The sequence below is a fragment of the Rana temporaria genome, chromosome 5 (assembly GCF_905171775.1).
Source record: "Rana temporaria chromosome 5, aRanTem1.1, whole genome shotgun sequence".
Lineage (NCBI taxonomy): Eukaryota > Metazoa > Chordata > Amphibia > Anura > Ranidae > Rana > Rana temporaria.
In genome coordinates, this window is record NC_053493.1 from 383,667,814 (window position 1) to 383,689,799 (window position 21,986).

At 47.0% G+C, this 21,986-nt stretch overlaps 1 protein-coding gene across 1 annotated transcript; it reads left to right on the top strand.

Moving 5' to 3' along the window:
• The first annotated feature begins 398 nt into the window (after window positions 1–398).
• Window positions 399–15,061, top strand: UTP23 (UTP23 small subunit processome component). Its single transcript, XM_040354875.1, has 3 exons — window positions 399–693; window positions 4,399–4,573; window positions 14,591–15,061. The coding sequence occupies exons 1-3, from the start codon at window positions 506–508 to the stop codon at window positions 14,957–14,959; spliced, it is 732 nt and encodes a 243-aa protein (XP_040210809.1). The 5' UTR covers window positions 399–505; the 3' UTR covers window positions 14,960–15,061.
• The last annotated feature ends 6,925 nt before the right edge of the window (window positions 15,062–21,986 follow it).

Consider the following 21,986-nt stretch of genomic DNA (forward strand, 5'->3'; position numbering starts at 1 on the left):
GGAGCATTGTAAAAAAAAAAAAAAAAAAAAAATTGGTTAAACCTACAAGTGCTTTTTTTTTTTACCACTACTATTCCTTTATATTGGCTTTTGAAATTTACAAATTCAGCCATTTAGAAATCAGATGAAAGGTTTAGCGCTGGAAAACACTTTTTGATAGATAGAAAGTGCATTTTATATACATCTTTATAGATCAGACCAAAATGAGGAGGAATGGGGGACAGAGGGACATTGCTCCAAATCAGGGACAGTCCCTCGAAATCAGCGACAGTTGGGAGCCATGGGTTCACGCCAGCATTCTCTGTACAGCACACTGACACTGTCTCCTAGCAACACATCGCTCAGCTCCCTGCAGCCCGGCGTGTGAAGGGTGCGGGTCATGTGACACCAAAGGGCGGAGCGCCAGTCTAGGAGGAAGGTGACGTATTTCCGGAATACACCGCACGTGTACGGTGGAGCGGCGGGGATCGGGTGTGGGTGACGTCACGTCGGTGATCCGCCGACAATGAAGATCACTCGGCAGAAACACGCCAAGAAGAACTTGAGCTTCTACCGGAACAATTTCCGCTTCCGGGAGCCATACCAGGTGCTGCTGGACGGAACCTTCTGCCAGGCGGCTCTGAAGAACAAGATCCAGATCAAGGAGCAGCTTCCCAAATACATGATGGGGGATGTGCAGCTCTGCACCACCAAGTATGTGTCATTGTAGTGCGGCTCTGTACCGACCGGGTGGGGGTGCCTCTCAGGTCACTGTACTGCAAATCTGCGCCCAGACACTAGGTGCCGCTATAGTCACTGCAGTTCTCCACCAGCCACTAGGTGCCGCTATAGTCACTGTACTGCAATTCTCCACCAGCCACTAGGTGCCGCTATAGTCACTGTACTGCAATTCTCCACCAGTCACTAGGTGCCGCTATAGTCACTGTACTGCAGTTCTCCACCAGCCGCCGCTATAGTCACTGTACTGCAGTTCTCCACCAGCCACCGCTATAGTCACTGTACTGCAATTCTCCACCAGTCACTAGGTGCCGCTATAGTCACTGTACTGCAGTTCTCCACTAGGTGCTGCTATAGCCACTGTACTGCAGTTCTCCACCAGCCACTAGGTGCCGCTGTACTGCAGTTCTCCACCAGCCTCTAGGTGCCGCTATAGCCATTGTACTGCAGTTCTCCACCAGCCACTAGGTGCCGCTATAGTCACTACTGCAGTTCTCCACCAGCCTCTAGGTGCCGCTATAGTCACTGTATTTCAGTTCTCCACCAGCCACTAGGTGTTGGTATAAATGAATACATTACAGCCTGTAGGTTCTGCTATAGTCACTGTACTGCAGTTCCCCACCAGACACCTGGTGCCGCTGTAATGTATTGCAGCCAGTAGTCGCCAATGTGTTCACTTTAGTGTAAATCTGCTCCCAGCTGTTTGGTGCTGCTTTAGAGCACTTTAAGATCTGCTGTAGTCACTGTACTGCAGTTCTCCTCCAGCCAGTAAGTGCAGCTTTAGTCACTGTACTGCAGTTCTGTCAACCACTAGGTGTTGCTTTAAAGCAATACATTACAGCCTTTAGGTTCTGCTATAGTCACTGTACTGCAGTTCTCCACTAGGTGCCGCTGTAATGTATTGCAGCCAGTAGTCGCCACTGTGTTTACTGTAGTGCAAATCCGCTGGGTGCTGCTTTAGAGCAGTGCCAGTAAGTGCTGCTTTCGTCACTGTCCTGCAGGTCTCTACCAGCCACTTGCTGTTCCTGCAATGCATCACAGGCTGAAGGTGTTGCTGTATTAAAGCTCTAGGTAATTGGTACTACTTTATTACAGCCCCGCATGTATCGGTAAATGCTGTTCCACATGGTACACATTTCTGCTAATCGGTTTTTTTCTATGCCAACTAGTAGGTTTCTATATAGATGCTGTACTGCAGTTCTCCACCAGCCACTAGTTGGCACTGTAGAGCAATGTGTTACAGCCACTAGGCGGTGCGGTGAAGCAATGCGTTGGCCACTAGGCGGAGCAATGTGTTACAGCCACTAGGCGGTGCTGTGGAGCAATGCGTTGGCCACTAGGCGGAGCAATGTGTTACATCCACTAGGCGGTGCTGTGGAGCAATGTGTTGGCCACTAGGCGGAGCAATGTGTTACAGCCACTAGGCGGTGTGGTGAAGCAATGCGTTCCAGGGTTTGACAAATTTGCTTGGAATCTAGGAGCCAGCTAAAAAAGTTAGGAGCCAGAAAACGCGCCCCGTCCCGACGAGCTTGCGCGCAGAAGCGAACACATACATGAGCAGCGGCCGCATATGTAAACGGTGTTCAAACCACACATGTGAGGTATCGCCGCGATTGGTAGAGCGAGAGCAATAATTCTATCCCTAGACCTCCTCTGTAACTCAAAACATGCAACCTGTAAAAAAAAATTTAAACGTCGCCTATGAAGATTTTAAAGGGTAAAAGTTTGTCGGCATTCCACGAGCGGACGCAATTTTGAAGCGTGACATGTTGGGTATGAATTTACTCGGCGTAACATTATCTTTCATAATATTAAAAAAAAAATGGGGATAACTTTACTGTTGTCTTATATTTTTTTATTTAAAAAAGTAATTTTTTTCCCAAAAAAGTGCGCTTGTAAGACCCCTGCGCAAATACGGCGTGACAGAAAGTATTGCAACGATCGCCATTTTATTCTCTAGGATGTTAGGATAAAAAATATATATATAATGTTTGGGGGTTCTAATTAGAGGGAAGAAGATGGCAACGAAAATAGTGAAAAATTACATTAGAATTGCTGTTTAACTTGTAATGCTTAAAGCGGGAGTTCACCCATTTGTAAAAAAAAAAAATCTCCCCTTAGCTTCCTGCTCGTTTTTACTAGGGGAATCGGCTATTTATTTTAAAATATGAGCCGTACTTACCTGTTTTCGAGCTGCATCTTCTTCCGTCGCTTCCGGGTATGGGTCTTCGGGAGCGGGCGTTCCTTCTTGATTGACATTCTTCCGAGAGGCTTCCGACGGTCGCATCCATCGCGTCACTCGTAGCCGAAAGAAGCCGAACGTCGGTGCGGCTCTATACTGCGCCTGCGCACCGACGTTCGGCTTCTTTCGGAAAATCGTGACGCGATGGATGCGACCGTCGGAAGCCTCTCGGAAACCTGTCAATCAAGAAGGAACGCCCATTCCCGAAGCCCATACCCGGAAGCGACGGAGAGGATGCGTCTCGTAAACGGGTAAGTACTGCACATATTTTAAAATAAATAGCCGATTCCCCTAGTAAAAACGAGCAGGAATCTAAGGGGGAAAAGTGCCCTCTAAGGGTGAACCCCCGCTTTAACTTGTAATACCAACGGCGCCAGCTCGCACATCTGGTGGTAATAACTTGTAATACCAACGGCTCACCACCAGATGGCGCCAAGTCGCCAGGACACTATTTCTAGTCGCCCTGGCGACCGGGATTTGTCGAGCCCTGCATTAGCCACTAAGCGGAGCAATGCGTTACAGCCACTAGGTGGCGTTGTGGAGCAGTGTGTTACAGCCACAAGGTGGTGCTGTGGAGCAATGTGTTACAGCCACTAGGTGGCGCTGTGGAGCAATGTGTTACAGCCACTAGGCGGTGTGGTGAAGCAATGCGTTGGCCACTAGGCGGAGCAATGTGTTACAGCCACTAGGTGGAGCAATGTGTTACAGCCACTAGGTGGCGCTGTGGAGCAATGTGTTACAGCCACTAGGTGGCGCTGTGGAGCAATGTGTTACAGCCACTAGGCGGTGTGGTGAAGCAATGCGTTGGCCACTAGGCGGAGCAATGTGTTACAGCCACTAGGTGGTGCTGTGGAGCAATGCGTTGGCCACTAGGCGGAGCAATGTGTTACAGCCACTAGGTGGCGCTGTGGAGCAATGTGTTACAGCCACTAGGCGGTGTGGTGAAGCAATGCGTTGGCCACTAAGCGGAGCAATGTGTTACAGCCACTAGGTGGTGCTGTGGAGCAATGATGGAATACAAGTTGAAAGGGTTTAGATTTCAACTCATATTCTATGGTTTTGGTTAATCCTAAAGGAAAGTTGAACAAGAAAAGTCTGGCTGCAGCTGTTTTAACTGTGGGCAGCTAAATCTGCTGCCTGTTTGCTTCCTAGATTTACACACACCCCTCCAAATCTGCAGCTCTCATTGGCCCGCTTATGACTCATTCCCCCCCCCCTTTCCTGGTGCACACTCACGAGAGTGAGAGAGAGCTGTGCATGATGTCACATGCCTAGGCTAATGACCAAACAGGAAGTGGATGGAGCTTTACATGGCATGTACTTGCCCTCTGAGCATTGCTATATCACATGTCTCATCTGAGTTATCAGCTTATAAATAATCATTGTTTTCAAGGTGCCTGGTAATATAATTTATTTTATTTTCTTTTATTTCTTCTCAGCTGTGTTTTGAAGGAACTGGAGTCCTTGGGGAAGGAGCTGTATGGGGCCAAGTTAATTGCCCAGCGTTTTCAGGTGCGGAGCTGCGCTCATTCCAAGAGTCCTGTCGATGGCTCAGCATGCCTGTTATCCATGATCGCAGACAACAACCCGCACCATTATTTCGTCGCCACGCAGGTATGCCAGTTGTATCATTTGCAAAAAGCGGGCCAGCAAGATATTTTTTTTTTTTTTTTTGTAGCTGAGAAGCAGAGCATCCTGGGAGTTAAATTAAAAGACAACAAGACGTTGGGGGTTGAGTGAAATGAAAGCACCTCGAAGGAACATTTTCCTCTTTGATGCAATGAGATCCTGCAAAGCTTTTTACCTTCATGTTGTAAAGGTACAATTGTTTTTTTTCCCCTGAATATCTTCCTTTACCTTAGTGCAGTCCTCCTTCACTTACCTCATCCTTCCATTTTGCTTTTAAATGTCCTTATTTCTTCTGCGAAATCCTCACTTCCTGTTCTTCTGTCTGTAACTACACACAGTAATGCAAGGCTTTCTCCCTGGTGTGCAGTGTCGTGCTCGCCACTTCCCTTGAGGGGGTAAGCAGGAGAGTCGGGATGCTCTCTAAATTGCAGATAGAGAAATGAGCTGTGTGTTAGTGGGCATCCTGACTCTCCTGTAGTCCAAGGGAGGGGGCGAGCACGACACTCCACACCAGGGAATAAGCCTTGCATTACAGACAGAAGAACAGGAAGAAATAAGGACATTTAAAAGCAAAATGGAAGGATGAGGTAAGTGAAGGAGGACTGCACTAAGCTAAAGGAAGCTATTTAGGGAAAATAAATTGTACCTTTACAATCCCTTTAAGCAGGACTTTATTTGAATGGAAAACTAAAGGCTTGTTGCAGACTTTTTGGGATATATAGTCGCAGAGTGGCTGAAATACTTATTGGGGCTCATTCACATCATTTACAGTAAAACCTTGGTTTGCGAGAATAATTCGTTCCAGAAACATGCTTGTAATCCAAAGCACTTGTATATCAAAGCATGTTTTTTACAGGGTATAAAAGAGAAGAGAGGCGCCTCTAAGTGTAGCAATAAGTTGCTAAATGTTGTACCTTCATTACATGTAACCACATTGCTACACTTCGAGGCTCCTCTTCTTTTTTTTTTATACTCCGTTTTGACATGTCGCTACTCTTATATCAAGACATTGCTTGTATATCAAGGCAAAATTTATTAAAAATGTTTTACTTTTCTTGCAAGCTGACAAGCTGGCATTGAGTTGCATTGTGAAAATGGATGAGGATGACTCTGGGTGGATATGAGCCTATTCACAATGTAACTCTCACCCTCATCCATTTTCACAATGCAACTCAATCATCCTTATCCCCCTCCACAACACATCCCACAGCCAGCACCATCCATCCACCCCCCCCTTCACAACACATCCCCCACCCACGGCCAGCACCATCCATCCCCCCCCCCCTCCACAACACATCCCCCACCCACGGCCAGCACCATCCATCCCTCTCCACAACACATCTCCCACCCACGGGCAGCACCATCCATCCATCCCCCCCCCCTCCACAACACATCCCCCACCCACGGCCAGCACCATCCATCCATCCCCTCCACAACGCATCCCCTAACCCACAGCCAGCACCATCCATCCATCTATCCCCCTCCACAACGCATCCACCACCCACGGCCAGCGCCATCCATCCACCCCCCACCTACGCCCAGCACCATCCATCCATCCCCCACCCATGGCCAGCTCCATCCATCCCCCCTCCAACGCATCCCCCACCCACGACCAGCACCATCCATCCATCCCCCCTCCACAACGCATCCCCCAACCACGGCCAGCACCATCCATCCATCCCCTCCACAACGCATTCCCTAACCCACGGCCAGCACCATTCATCCCCCTCCACAACTCATCCCCTAACCCACGGCCAGCACCATCCATCCATCTATCCCCCTCCACAACGCATCCACCACCCACGGCCAGCGCCATCCATCCACCCCCCACCTACGCCCAGCACCATCCATCTATCCCCCTCCACAACGCATCCCCCCTCCCACGCCCAGCACCATCCATCCATCCCCCACCCATGGCCAGCTCCATCCATCCCCCCTCCAACACATCCCCCACCCACGGCCAGCACCATCCATCCATCCCCTCCACAACGCATCCCCCAACCACGGCCAGCACCATCCATCCCCTCCACAACGCATCCCCCAACCACGGCCAGCACCATCCATCCCTCTCCACAACGCATCCCCCACCCACGGCCAGCACCATCCATCTATCCCCCTCCACAACGCATCCACGGCCAGCGCCATCCATCCCCCACCTACGCCCAGCACCATCCATCCATCCCCCTCCACAATGCATCCCAATTAAAAAATCGGCCTAAAATTTTGGCCGCAAAAATCTGCATCATATATCGGCCATCAGCCGCCCGATTTCTAAATATCGGCATCGGCCAGAGAAAAACCCATATCGGTCGACCACTACACACCACTATGTTGCAGTGGTTTGCGCTGAAAAAAAGTACTGCATGCAGTACTTTTTATCAACACATTGCGAGGCAGTCCACTGCCACGCACCATGCGACTGGCAATTGAGCTTTGAGATGTCTGTGTACATCTCAACGAAATTCCTTTTAAAAAGGAAAGAAAAAGTGAGATGCGTGGAGCTTGGCGCATCATCGCTGTGCTGACCTCGGCTACATTGATCACCAGCCGTTGTGCTGCAATGCAGTGGCTGGTGGGAACTAGCCCTTAGTGCAGCCTTTCTCAGCCTTTTTACTCCAGAAGAACGCTTATTATAGGTGCTGAGGAACCCCTGCTAAACCCAATTGGTGGCCAGTGGGAAGAATGCTTAAAAAAAAGATCATTGGTGTCAAGCAGCTGGCTCTGCCAAATGGCGTTGGGCCTGGAATGTAGGAATATTTATGTGAATAAATTAGCTTGTGAAGCCCAGACACACTACAGCGCTCAGGAGTGGTCTGATAAATCGGGCTAACGCGTTTCGCACTAAAACTAGTGCTTAGTCATAGCTATGACTAAGCACTAGTTTCAGTGCGAAACACGTCAGCAGTCAGGTTTTATTTTTTATTTTGCTGAGACTTGTAGTGCTGTCCTTCTTTTAATAAAAGGCTACCATTTGTTCAGAGTGCGGCTGTCCAGAGACAATCTTTGTTCCTGCTTTGCCAAGTGCATTGCCTGCACCTGAGTTGCCTGCAGCGGAGGATATTCGTCTGGGTTCCCACCTGGAGCAGCTATTCCCTTTCCCCCTGATAAATCGGGCATGACGTGGATGAATCATTTTTAATAACTTTTCAGACAAAGCTTTTGGTGGTATTTAACCACTTCAATACCGGGCATTTTCCCCTCCTTCATGCTCAATTTTTAGTTTTCAGTGCTGTCACATTTTGAATGAAAATTGCGCAGTCATGCAACACTGTACCCGTATGAAATTGTTTATATTTTTTTTCAAAGTGAGACAGCGTTGAAAACTGAAAATTGGTCAGGGCATGAAGGAGGTGAAAATGCCCGGTATTGAAGCGGTTAACCACTTACCCCCCAGACCATATTGCTGCCCAAAGACCAGAGTACTTTTTGCGATTCGGGACTGCGTCGCTTTAACAGACAATTGCGCGGTCGTGCGACGTGGCTCCCAAACAAAATTGGCGTCCTTTTTTTCCCACAAATAGAGCTTTCTTTTGGTGGTATTTGATCACCTCTGCGTTTTTTATTTTTTGCGCTATAAACAAAAATAGAACGACAATTTTGAAAAAAATGAATATTTTTTGCTGTAATAAATATCCCCCAAAAATATATAAAAAACATTTTTTTTTCCTCAGTTTAGGCCGATACGTATTCTTCTACATATTTTTCGTAAAAAAAATCGCAATAAGCGTTTATTGATTGGTTTGCGCAAAAGTTATAGCGTTTACAAAATAGGGGGTATTTTTATGGCATTTTTATTAATATTTTTTTTTACTAGTAATGGCGGCGATCAGCGATTTTTTTTTCGGTATTGCGACATTATGGCGGACACTTCGGACATTTTTGACACATTTTTGGGACCATTGGCATTTTTATAGCGATCAGTGCTATAAAAATGCATTGGATTACTATAAAAATGCCACTGGCAGTGAAGGGGTTAACACTAGGGGGCGGGGAAGGAGTTAAGTATGTCCCTGGGTGTGTTCTTACTGTGGGGGGGGGGGGGGGGGTTGGCCTCACTAGGGGAAACACTGATCTTCTGTTCATACATTGTATGAACAGAAAATCAGCATTTCCCCTGCTGACAGGAACGAGAGCTGTGTGTTTACACACACACCCCCCGTTCCCCGCTCTGTACCGAGCGATCGCGTGTGCCCGGCGGCGATCGCGCCCGCCGGGCACACGCACGGGAGTCGGGGGCGAGCGGGGGCGCGCGCGCGCCCCTAGTGGCGGCTAATAGACAGGACGTCATATTACGTGCTCTCGCCTAGGAGAGCCACCTTGTGGACGTATTTCGGCGGTGCGCGGTCGGCTAGTGGTTAAATACCACCAAAAGAAAGCTTTGTCTGAAAAATTATTAAAACATTTTTTTTAAAAAAGGGGGTAAAAGTGTCCAGTAGGCATATGGTTAAAGGAGAAGTAGGACCAAAGCTCTTTTGGCCCAACTTCTCTTGTAGGTCACAGGAATGCACTTGGTATGCTGCCTTGAGCCTGAGCCAGCTGCCTCTGCCCCCTGTACAGTGAGGGGCTCCAGTGAATGTTGGGGGGCAGAGCAGAGAGCCAGTCACTAACACTACTGATGCTGAATTACGAGGGCCAGGCAATCGGTGGTCTTTGGTTTGGTCCTCAGATCTTCGAGGTGGCACAGGACAAATGCAGCAGCAGATTGATGCATCCACCTAGGTGAGTACCCTGTTTCCCCAAAAATAAGACCTAGCGTTATTTTCCAGGACGGCTGCAATATAAGCCCTACCCTGAAAATAAGCCCTAGTTAAAAATGCTTGTAAAATCCTATAATACACTCTATTATAGTAGTATATAATGTACAATGTGTGTGTTTCTGTAATATAATTGCGGGGGAAGAGAGCTCCGGCGGTTAACAGAAGCACAGAGCGGCTCTATAACAAAGGTATTTGGCACAATTATATTACAGAAACACACACGTACATTATATACTACTGTAATAGAGTGGATTATAGGATTTTACAAGCATTTTTAACTAGGGCTTATTTTCAGGGTAGGGCTTATATTGCAGCCCTCCTGGAAAATAACGCTAGGTCTTATTTTTGGGGAAACGGAGTACTCACCTAGGTGGATGCATCAATCTGATGCTGCATTTGTCCCGTGCCACCTTGAAGCTCTGAGGACCAAACCAAAGACCACCGATTGCTTGGCCCTCGTAATTCAGCATCAGTAGTGTCAGTCACACTGGGGATTTCTGACCGACAGAGGGGGAGAGAAGACCTCACATTACATAGTAAGACCTACCCCGAAAATAAGCCCTACTGTGTCTTTTGTTGACATAATTAATATAAGACCCGGGCTTATTTTCAGGGAAACACGGTATGTAGGTTTGGGTTGTTTTTCCGCATGACGGCGCAATTGTCTTTCAAATGGTGACAGCGCTGAAAGCTGAAAATATTGGCCTGGGCATGAAGGGGGGGAAGTGCCCGATAGGCAAGTGGTTGAACAAATCTGGTTAGAAAGAAGACGGAAAAACTTAACACTGAGACATGTTGTAGAGGGGAGGAGGAGGGTTAGGGGTAGATTTTGGGTAATGCCCGGACATACGTTTTATCAGGGATCGACAAGGTCGCCATGGCGACTTGGCTTTTTTTTTTTTTTGAGCTGGCGCCATCTGGTGGTGGCCGTTGGTATTACAAGTTAAGCATTACAAGTTAAACAGCAATTCTAATGTAATTTTTCACTATTTTCACTGCCATCTTCCTCCCTCTAATTAGAACCCCCAAACATTATATATATTTTTTATCCTAACACCCTAGAGAATAAAATGGCGATCGTTGCAATACTTTCTGTCACGCCGTATTTGCGCAGCGGTCTTACAAGCACACTTTTTTGGGAAAAAATACTTTTTTTAATTAAAAAATAAGACGACAGTAAAGTTATCCCCATTTTTTTTAATATTATGAAAGATAATGTTACGCCGAGTAAATTCATACCCAACATGTCACGCGTCAAAATTGCGTTTGAACACCGTTTACATATGCGAGCGCTGCTCACGTATGTGTTCGCTTCTGCGCGCAAGCTCTTCGGGACGGGGTGCGTTTTCTGGCTCCTAACTTTTTTAGCTGGCTCCTAGATTCCAAGCAAATTTGTCAACCCCCTGCGTTTTTTAGCTTCCGTGTAGCCTACAAGAAATCTGATTCAGATCAGCACAGAAGCACTGCAGAAGACCTAAAGAAGTACTTTTGTTTCTATCTTCCTATCCCACTTGTACTTCTGCTTTGACCTTTCAGTGTAACCTCCAGATCTGTGAAGATCATGATTGGTCCTTTTTATGTTGGCCGCCTGGTGTTGTCGGCTCATTGGTCCTGGCAGTTTGCAGGATACGGACTGGAATCAAAGTTGGGAATAGTTGAGAAGTTTTGTCTGTTCTCATTTTGTCTCTTGTCTGGAATGAAAGTTATTTGGATCTTCAGTCCGCCCTGGAGACTCGTACCTCGTGGATTTAAATTCTTTGGCAATCTCAGATGTAAATTGTATGCTTTGTTGTTTACTGATTAATACACAGTAAGTGAATTAACTAGATTAGGTTTTTCATCTAAATTCCCATCTCGGAGCAATCTGATGTTCCATACAAATGAACTTAATGCCCAAGAAGGTTTTAATTATGGAAGCTTTTGAAGAGGGGGGGGGGGGGGGGGTTGGAATCTATTTAGCGGATCTTTTGGATTGTGTTTTGCTAAGTGCGAGTGCTGGCAATGGTGAGCGTTTACTTTGTTTTAAAGTGTATCTTTCGCTCGCACTGCCCTCGTATGACCCGGGGGTTTGCAAGTCCAATCTCCGATAAATGGGCTGTAGAGCGGGGAGCCAGAATTTCCATTAAAGTGGAACTATAGGCAAAATAAAATGCAGTCTGTCAATGTTATCACAGCAGTCCCCACGTAACATTGTTTTCTACCTATTGATCCTGCCATTTAGTGTGTGTGTTTGTGTTTGTGTTTTTATTTTATTTCCAACCAACTTGAAAGTGGAACTAAACCCTCCTTTACAGCCAAGGAAGCTGCCATTTTATTTGTTGTGCTATAAACAAAAGAAGAGCGACAATTAAAAAAAAAAAAAACACAATATTTTTTATTTAATAAAAATCACAATTGAAAAAAAAAAAAAAAAAATTTTCCTCAGTTTACGCCGATACGTATTCATCTACATATTTTTGGTAAAAAAAAATCGCAATAATCGTAAATTGATTGGTTTGGGCAAAAGTTATAGCGTCTACAAAATAGGTGATAGATTTATGGCATTTTTATTTCATACATTTTTTTACTAGTATTGGCGGCGATTTGCTTTTTTTTTTTTTTTTTTTACTATGACCGTGACATTGCGGTGAACACATCGGACACTTATGACACGTTTTTGGGACCATTCACATTTATACAGCGATTAATGCTATAAATATGCATTGATTACTGTGTAAATGTGACTGGCAGGGAAGGGGTTAACCACTAGGGGCGCTGAAGGGGTTAATATGTTCCCTAAGGGGTGTTCTAACTGTAGGGGGGAGGGGACTCTCAAGGGGAGGAGACTGATGTGTGTTCCTCTGTACTGGGAACACACATTGGTCTCCTCACCGCTGACAGGAGGTGAATCTGTGTGTTTATACACACAGATCCACACTCCTGCCGTGATTACCTGCAATCGCGCGTGCCCGGCGGGAATCGCGCCGGGTCACGAGCGCTCGCGCGCATCCTAGATCGCCGGGAACACAGGACGTCATATGACGTCCACCCGGATCAGCGAGGGGTTCCTGCCGCCGTCATTTCCCTATGGCGCAGTATGGAAGCGGTTGAGCATTGTTGGTTCACTTGCCCTTTCCTTCAATTTCCCTTCTAAATGTTTTTTTTTCTTTGTCTGAATTTCTCATTTTCTGTTCCTCAGTAAGCTGTTCTGGATGACTAACCCCCAGCCTGATGATGGGGCAAGCTTACTGAGGAGAAACGGGAAGTGAGAAATTCGGCAATAGGAAAAAAAACATTTAGAAGGAAAAGGTAAGTGAACCAACAATGCACTAGCTTAAAGGAACCTATTTAGAAAATAAACAAACCTTTACTACCCCATTAAGACCTAGTTTACCCTTGCCATTGAGGGGCAGTAAAAACAGGCGGTTGAGTCATACAGGGGTATACATGCCCAATGGCCTTGATACTTTGCCATGCGGCACAGCAAAAATGGTCTCCTCCATTGCATGTGGTGTGCAGCTGGATGCGACCCATTCCAGTGAATAGGGGATGTGCTCCAATTGCCCCACAACCCATGTGCAGTGCAAATCATTGTGGGTGGACCTTTTTATAGGGCATAAAACAGGCGGTCAGGTGCTACCACTAGTGTTCAGGAGCCCTTAAGCTAGGTTCACATTTATGTGTTTTGCAAAAACTTACTACAGTCCATTAAACATTATTTCCTATGTGTCACGTTCACATCTGTGCATTTTTTTTTTTGTTGTTGCCCGCAGCAGGTTGTGTTTTTGGTTCCATAGACTTTAATGAAAATGCAGCAAGAAACGCAGTGCTTGCATTTTTTATGGATTTCCGCTAAGTTCTCCCAAAAATGTGGAACACATTAAAAACGCGTGTGGTAAAAAAAATGACACAAAGCAGGAAAAAGCATCAACCTGTATAGGTATGAACCTTGCCCTAGGCCCCTTTCACACATGTGGACTGTTTGTCATTTTCTCATTCATTCCCTGATGGATGAAAAACTGACATCAATGCATCTCTATGGAAAAATGGATGATCAGCAGTTTACATCCACTTTCGTCAACATCTGTTTTATTTTTTTTCTTTTATTTTTCTTAACTGATCAAAGCCCTATTTTTGTTCTGTTAAAAAAAATGCAACGGATGTAAACGGTCCGCTTTTTGCATCCATTTTTGCGTTTCGTAGTGAATGTAAAAAAAAACTGCTGTAGAAACTGAGAAAAAAAATATTAAAAGTCAGCAGCTACAAATACTGCAGCTGCTGACTTTTAATATTAGGACACTTACCTGTCCTGGAGTCCAGCGCCGTCCGCAGCAGAGGAAAAGCGATCGCTCGTCACTCTGCTGCCCCCCTGCCATCCTTGGTGAGGGAACCAGGAAGTGAAGCGCTCCGGCTTCACTGCCCGGTTCCCTACGCCGCACGCGCGAGTCGCGCTGAGCCTGCTGATTGGCTCCCGCTGTGCTCTGGGAGCCGAGTTTTCCAGAACACAATGGGGGGGACGGGAGGCGACGTCCTGCCCGCAGACTGGCCGGAAGTGGGTGCAAATACCTGTCTTTAGACAGGTATCTGCACCCCCTCCCCCCTGAAAGGTGTCAAATGTGACACCGGAGGGGGGGAGGGATCCGATCAGCGGGACTTCCACTTTAGGGTGGAGCTCCGCTTTAAAGCTACTGCTGTGCAGTCTTCATAGAAAACGCTAGGATGCGTTGAAAATTCTGTCATTGGTGCTCCGTGTGTTAAATGTTTGCATCATGTAAAATAAAGACTTTATGTGAATGAATTGTATGAAGGGGGGGCTGACCATAAATTGCAATCCATGATGGGTTCCCTTTACCAGCGAGCCATATTGGCACTTTTTATGGATTGATGGTGAGTTTTCCACGCTCTGTGTAGTCATGTTCCTATTGACATTCTCACCGTGCCACAAATGAGATATTAGTCTAATTGATACATCTGATTAGCCAAGTTAATACTTTATTTATTCTGCTGATCACTCTGGGTGTATTTGTTCCTTTTATCAACACGCAGCATGTTAATCCCCAGTGTATTAGCAGCTCTGCAAAGCACAACATACCTGCTTAGTGGAATATATGATAATCCCCGCATTGTATCCCATTTCCCCTGCGCTCTCATCTGGTGAGACTTCATTAAGCTACCTGCAGGATTAGCGGGCCCAGAAAATACACAGCATTGTAATTAGCACAACTGCACAGTATAAACATAGTCTTTCAATCTTGTGTTTTTTCAGGATCACGGTCTAGGAAACAAAGTACGGAATAAAGCGGGCGTCCCTCTGATGTTCATCATTCAGAACACCATCGTCCTGGACAAACCTTCGCCAAAGTCCGTGGCTCACATCAAGGCCTTGCAGGCCAGCGAACTGGTACCAGACCATCAGAAGCAGAATCTGGAGCATCTGAAGGATGAGCAGGGGATGCCTCTGGACACGGGACGCAGAGGGAAAAAGAGGAAACGCATCGGAGGGCCCAACCCACTAAGTTGCCTTAAGAAGAAAAAAACACCAGCTCAGCCTATCTCGCCGGCTCCCGCTCAGAAGAAGAAGAGAAAAAGGAAGAGGGGCAAAGGGCTGGGAAAAGACACCACAGGGACTGCATAGTGGGAAATCATTTTATATTTTTATGCTAAATGTGTTATGATGTTTCCAACAGTTCAACTTTTGTAAATTATTTCAGTAAAAAGAATGGATTTATTTTGAGAATGTGATTCATATGACTTTCAAGTGTGTGTATATGTATATATGTATGTGTGTAGATAGATAGAGAACATTAACAACTTGCCGACCGCTGCACACCGATATACATCGGCAGAATGGCAGCGGTGGGCAAATGGACGTACCCGTTATGGGCCGTACAGACGACCGAACATGTCTGCTGAAACTGGTCCGGGGACCAGTTTCAGCAGACATGTTCGGTCGTGTGTAGGCCCGAGCGTGCAGGATTCCAGCAAACATTTGCCCGCCGGGCCTTTTCCCAGCGGGCAAATATTTCTGGACTTGTTTTAAAACAGTCCGCTGGAATCCTGCCCGCTCGGACATGTTCGGTCGTCTGTACAGACCTACCGTACATGTCCGAGCGCCCGCCATCCCTCGCATGCGTCGAATGACTTTGACGCATGCGTGGAAGCATTTAACTAGCAGGGCCGCCCACGTTGTCGCGGCCACGCCCCGCGTATTGTTTACGCGCAGATTTCTGTACGATGGTTAGTACAGCCATCGTACAGAAATCCCCGGGCAGACATGTACGGTGAAAACGGTCCGGCGGACCGGTTTCATCGTACATGTTTGCCCGTGTGTACGCGGCCTTTGGGGTGCGCATCTTCACTGGTCATTCGATTTGATTACGATTATCTGGTCAACGATTCAATTCCGCGATGCATCACAATTACTGACAAGCTCTCACTTCCGCTTGGGCCGCCTAGTCCCAGAAGATTGCCCGGCTATGCAGGACAGCGCAGTGAGACATGCGCATCTGGCTGTGAAGCTGCAAGCTGTCACAGCCGGATGCCCACAGTAGTATTGCCAGTGCTGTGGACAGAATGGAGGGTTCAGGTGGCCATGTCGCTGGATTGTGGGACAGGCGAGTATCTTTTTTATTAAAGTCAGATACTATTTTTTTTTTTTTTTTTTTTGTAGCTGCTGACTTTTAAATAAAAAAACCTCACTCCCTTAAAGTGGAGTCCCACCCAAAAGTGGAACTTCCGCTTGCTTTAAGCACTCCTTGCCCCCTTGCATGCCATGTCCTCTTTTTAGTGGGACTTCCTGTCCTGGCCGCCTAGGTGACTCCTCCTCTCACCCTAGGTGGCCCCTCCCTGACACAACACCCCTCCCAGAAGATTGGCTGGCCAATGGCAGAGCACAGTGCATGCCTGGCCGTAAAGCGGCAAGCTATCATGGCCGGGTGCCCACAGTAGATATGACTGCGTCGAGAAGAGGAGCGGGGAAAGGTACGGGGCTCTGTGCGGCCGCATCGCTGCACTGTTTTGTAGCTGCTGACTTTTTTAATAAACTAAAAAACGGAACTTCGCTTTGAGAAAAGCACTACAGGGTGCAGGAATTTACACATGTGGCTGGTGGGAGGCCAGGAGGGATTAGAATCCACAGCAAACAGCCCTGTGAAGTTCCCTGTACTGTCTCTGTGTTGAAATTTCTCTGGGCTCCCAAGTTTGCACATTCCAGCACACTAGGAGTTAACACGGTGGAATGTGCAAATGGGAAGCTGGGGAAATGTCAACACAAAGCATGTGTAGGAGGAGAAATCATACTGCTGTTAGAATACCCATTTTGTAATGAATGCCGTTCTAATCCATTAAATGGCCACCGCTGTATGTGCTTTTTAAAATCTATGCAGCTTCTCATACCTGCATTTCTGTATACACTGTATATTCCGCTCATGTGACTCTGTCCGGTTTGGCCCGGCCCGCCCCTCACCTCTCGTCTCTCTCGTTCTCTTCTCTCCTGACGTCAGTGGGAGTACTCGGCCCTGCCCACGACTGTAGCTATCAGATTAGAAGGGAGGCGGGTGGGGCTGACGTCAGGAGAGACGTGAGAGGTGGGCCGGAGCGAATAGTCACATGAGCGGAATATACACTATATACAGACAGAAATGCAGGTATGAAACACTGTATATATTAAAAAGCACATGCAGCGGTGGCCACTTAATGTATTATAACGGCATTTATTACAAAACGGGTATTTTAATAGACCTGCTTAGAGCTCTCTTCTGGGCAGGGCGAGTCGGTGATGATGTCACCCGACATCGATTATTGGGGTCACATGCATCAATGCCACATCGGGGACCATCGAATCGCAATGCAACGATTAAATTCAGCATCCCTAGTACCTGTACATCCCCTTTAAGAAGGCATGCACATCACCCTCTCCGTGACCGCGGGCCTAGTGAACTCGATGTTCGCACGATCGTGTCACGGAAAGGCAGAAGGGGGAGATTCTTATTTTTGGGGATATTTATTATAGCAAAATCAAAAATATTGCTTTTTTAAAAAAATCAAAAATCAAAATTGTTGCTCTTTTTTTGTTTATAGCACAAACATTTAAAACCACAGAGGTGATAAAATACCACCAAAAGAAAGCTCTATTTGTGGGCAAAAAAGGAAATCAATTTTGTTTGGCTGTAACATTGTACGACCGCACAATTGTCAAAGCGACGCCGTGCCATATCACAAAAAGTGCTCTGGTCAGGAAGGGGGTCAATTCTTCTGGGGTTGAAGTAGTTAACTGTCCTGTTATCTGCCCCCTGAGTCGCATAGTTGCAGCGCTCGCGGTCCCCTGTGTCCCTCCTGTGCTCGCCGGTCCCCCTGTGTCCCTCCTGTGCTCGCCGGTCCCCCTGTGCCCCTCCTGTGCTCGCCGGTCCCCCTGTGCCCCTCCTGTGCTCGCTGGTCCCCCTGTGCCCCTCCTGTGCTCGCCGGTCCCCCTGTGCCCCTCCTGTGCTCGCCGGTCCCCCCGTGTCCCTCCTGTGCTCGCCGGTCCCCCCGTGTCCCTCCTGTGCTCGCCGGTCCCCCCGTGTCCCTCCTGTGCTCGCCGGTCCCCCCGTGTCCCTCCTGTGCTCGCCGGTCCCCCCGTGTCCCTCCTGTGCTCGCCGGTCCCCCCGTGTCCCTCCTGTGCTCGCCGGTCCCCCCGTGTCCCTCCTGTGCTCGCCGGTCCCCCCGTGTCCCTCCTGTGCTCGCCGGTCCCCCCGTGTCCCTCCTGTGCTCGCCGGTCCCCCCGTGTCCCTCCTGTGCTCGCCGGTCCCCCCGTGTCCCTCCTGTGCTCACCGGTCCCCCCGTGTCCCTCCTGTGCTCACCGGTCCCCCCGTGTCCCTCCTGTGCTCACCGGTCCCCCCGTGTCCCTCCTGTGCTCACCGGTCCCCCCGTGTCCCTCCTGTGCTCACCGGTCCCCCCGTGTCCCTCCTGTGCTCACCGGTCCCCCCGTGTCCCTCCTGTGCTCACCGGTCCCCCCGTGTCCCTCCCTGCGCAGCAACACTGAGCCTGTCAAAAGATCTATTGCTGTTCATAGTGATGTTGGCCAGCTAATAAAAGAAGTATTCCAGTCTAACACTATGCTTTCAAAATGTCCCCTCCTCCCCTACTGCTACCCATGCTGTCTAACTTGTGCAAAAAAAGATCAGTATACTTATATAATTATAGTCTGATCCGATCATGTGACCCCCCCCGTTTCGGTGAACAGCGGCTGCAGAGGGGAGGGGGGGGGGGGGGGGCGGCATTTATAGGCTTTCCATGTCCCAGCTGCTCTTGCCATTCCCACCTCTCCCCTGCTGTTGACACTCGCTGACGCATGGGAACTGTAACTACAGGATCATGTGACCAGAGTGGACTAAATATGGCTAAGTATATTTTTATTATTATTATGCAGGATAGACAGCAGAAGAGAAGGAGGGAGTATAACATTTTTTTTTAAGCATGCTTGTTAAGCTGGAATTGTAGGTCAGTGGTTCTCAACCATGTCCTCAAGTACCCCCAACAGGCCATGTTTGCAGGGTTGAGAACCAACTGATCTAAAGTCGTCATTGGCTTTGTGTCATAAATCCTGACTGCAGCCGAGAAAGTCCAACTTTAGTCTGGTTCTTCCACTTCCCACACCTTTCTAAAGATCCATTTAGCGTAATGTGTGACCTCACTGACCAATGGTGAGGTATGGAGGGGGTCAAGTAGAAGCTCTAGAGTTGGCCGACAGGCATCCAATTTAAGCTGGCCATACACTAGTAAATTTTTGAACAAATGTTCGCTTGAACACGCTTATGAGAATTTTCATAAGTACATTCGATGACATATGTTTGAAAGTAGGGTTGTCCCGATACCACTTTTTTAAGACCAAGTACAGATGAACTAACACAATAAATAACAAAACACTTAAAAAGTGACCAAGTGTATATGTGTAAACCTGTAAGAGTAAAATACCCTAAATAAATCAATAAGGATAATGGGAAATCCAATAACTGTACCAAAAAATTACAGCGATAGGTAAACATATACTGAAACATATCAGTGGATAAATTCAATAAGGTGAATAACACAATATAAAAAGTCCTTGATTCAATGAACTTCTTGTATATGAACAATCCTAAATGTTCCAAAACGTGGCCTTCCTTATATATGGGCTCACAGAGCGCTTACCTCACCGACCAGAAAAGAAGAGTCTTAGGCCGCGTACACACGATCATTTTTCAGCATCGTTTTTTTTAGCATGTCGAAAAAATTACGTTTTCCCAACTTCATCATTAAAACGATGTTGCCTACACACCATCATTTTTAAAAAATTATCTAGCAAAGCGCGGTGACGTACAACGGCACTCTAAAGGGGATGTTCTATTCGCCTTTGGGCTGCTTTAGCTAAATCCGTGTTAGTAAAAGACGATTCACGCTTTTTTTTCTGTTACAGCGTGATGAATGTGCTTACTCCATTATGAACGGTAGTTTTACCAGAATGAGCGTTCCCGTCTCATAACTTGCTTCTGAGCATGCGCAGGTTTTTTACGTCGTTTTAGCCCACACGCGATCATTTTTTACAACCCGAAAAACGATCTTGTTTAAAACGACGTTAAAAAATGCAGCATGTTCGAATTTTTTTTTTGTCGTTTTTCAGAACCTGAAAAATGATGTGAAGCCCACACACGACCATTTTAAATTACATTTTTGAAAAACAATGTTTTTTTCATGCCAAAAAATGATTGTGTGTACGCGGCATTATAGCTGTATTATCCAGCGTACAGTGCCACATACGATCGTTTTCCACTGTTCCCTCGAGGACAGCAACTAGGGAGATGCTAGCAACATGTTATTTGGTCTTAAATGCTGGCAATGAATTCACAGAGAGGCTGGACAATAGTTGCAATTTAACAGGGATGGTTTTGTTGTTTCCGCCAAAGTTTCACACTGCGCATGTGCGATGCGTTCCAAACAATTTGCGACAATACAGAGCAGTGAAACTATCAGATACTGGGCTATGCGTTCCAGGACGAATACTTCCCTTGTTGCCTAGTGTCTCCAGAACTGCCAGCTGTCCCTGTATAACCCAAAGCAACCTGTGGTGTTAGGTTCTGCATTGCTGGTACTTGTAGTGCCTATCCAGAGCAACCTGTGGTGATAGATCCTGCTATGCTGGGACTTGTAGTGCCTCTAAAGATGCCAGCTGTCCTTGGATTGCCCTATACAATCCAGGGCAACCAGTGCTGATTATCCTTACAAGTGCGCATGCGCAGTGTAAAATTTCTCGGCGGAACGTCACTTCCGTAGCAAGATGAGATGGGTAGCCGAATGTGACGAGACACCGGCTCCCTGCCAGCTTACTTCAGGACTCGCCCTCCGCTCTGCCCGCTGACCCATTCCAGGTATCCGGTGAAGCATCGGGAGCATTTATGCAAGTTCAAGTACTCGCGCAAATGCTTGGCATCGGTCCAGATACTAGTATCGGTATCGGGACAACCCTGTTTGAGAGTACTGATTACTTTTAACATCTAATTTTGGAGTGAATGGATATTTCCAACAAAAACCATGTTCACCGTAAGAGCTGGTTCACACTGGGGCGACTCGTTAGGCGGAGTCGCGTCCCATTCTATGCAATAGAACCGTTCTAATAGGAGCGACGCAAGTCGCTCCGACTTAGAAAAAGGATCTTGTACGACTTCGGGGGCGGCTCAGGGCGATTTGCATTGACTTCTATACAGAAGTAATTTTGCTAATCGCCTCTGAAGTCGTCTTCAGGACGACTTGCAGAGTCGCCCCCAAAGTCGAGCCGCCGCAGTGTGAACCGGCTCTTAGAAATTTGTTTGAGAACGTGTGTTTGTTTTTTTTTCGAAACTCCAACCGTTTTGTATGCGCCATTGGACAATTGTTGTCGGATTTTCCGACATGTAAAGGCAGGCGTCCCAATACTTTTGACAATATTGTGTGTGTGTGAAAAAAATATATATATAATGTATTCAGTCCCTGTAAGAAAGTTCAGAACAACATTGAACATTTAATATGTCAGTGTGATGGTAAATGGCAGAATGTTCACCTCGCTGTACGCTGTTAGATAGAAATCGCTCTCTCTCTCTCTCTGCAGGATGGTAAAATTTGTCGGGAACTGCTCCTCTGAAAACAGCACTTTATATTTCCAGATTAATCTCACAGTACAGCGGCCAGGAAGCCTGCTGTCTGAGTGTTCGCTCTGTCAACTGTAAAATAAAGTTTGCTGTAATGCTTAACAAACTGTACTAAATTGATTATACGAGACTGATAAAGAGAGGCTTGAGCTCAGGTCTATATTGATTTTAGGCTCATTTCAAGCCACCAGCAATATTGCATTTGATGTGTTTGTGTTTTTTTTATTTTTTTTTGCTTATATGGCACTGACCACCTATTTTATGATGTTTTACACAGTTCTTAACCCCATTAAAGCCTTCAGGAGCTAGGCCTTAAAGGAGAAGTGCAGCCAAAGCTTGCTTGGCTGCACTCCTGTGACCTGTTTTCAGCAGACAACGGGCTGAACCCCACTGTTGGCTGACATCGCTAAACCAGTGCAGGCTGGGGTGGAGATCCAAATGCAAGTGAGAGAGCGAAGTGGAGATTTCAATATAGAGTCCAGCCCAATTTATCAACTCATGCGATCCGATTTTACACCATTTGAA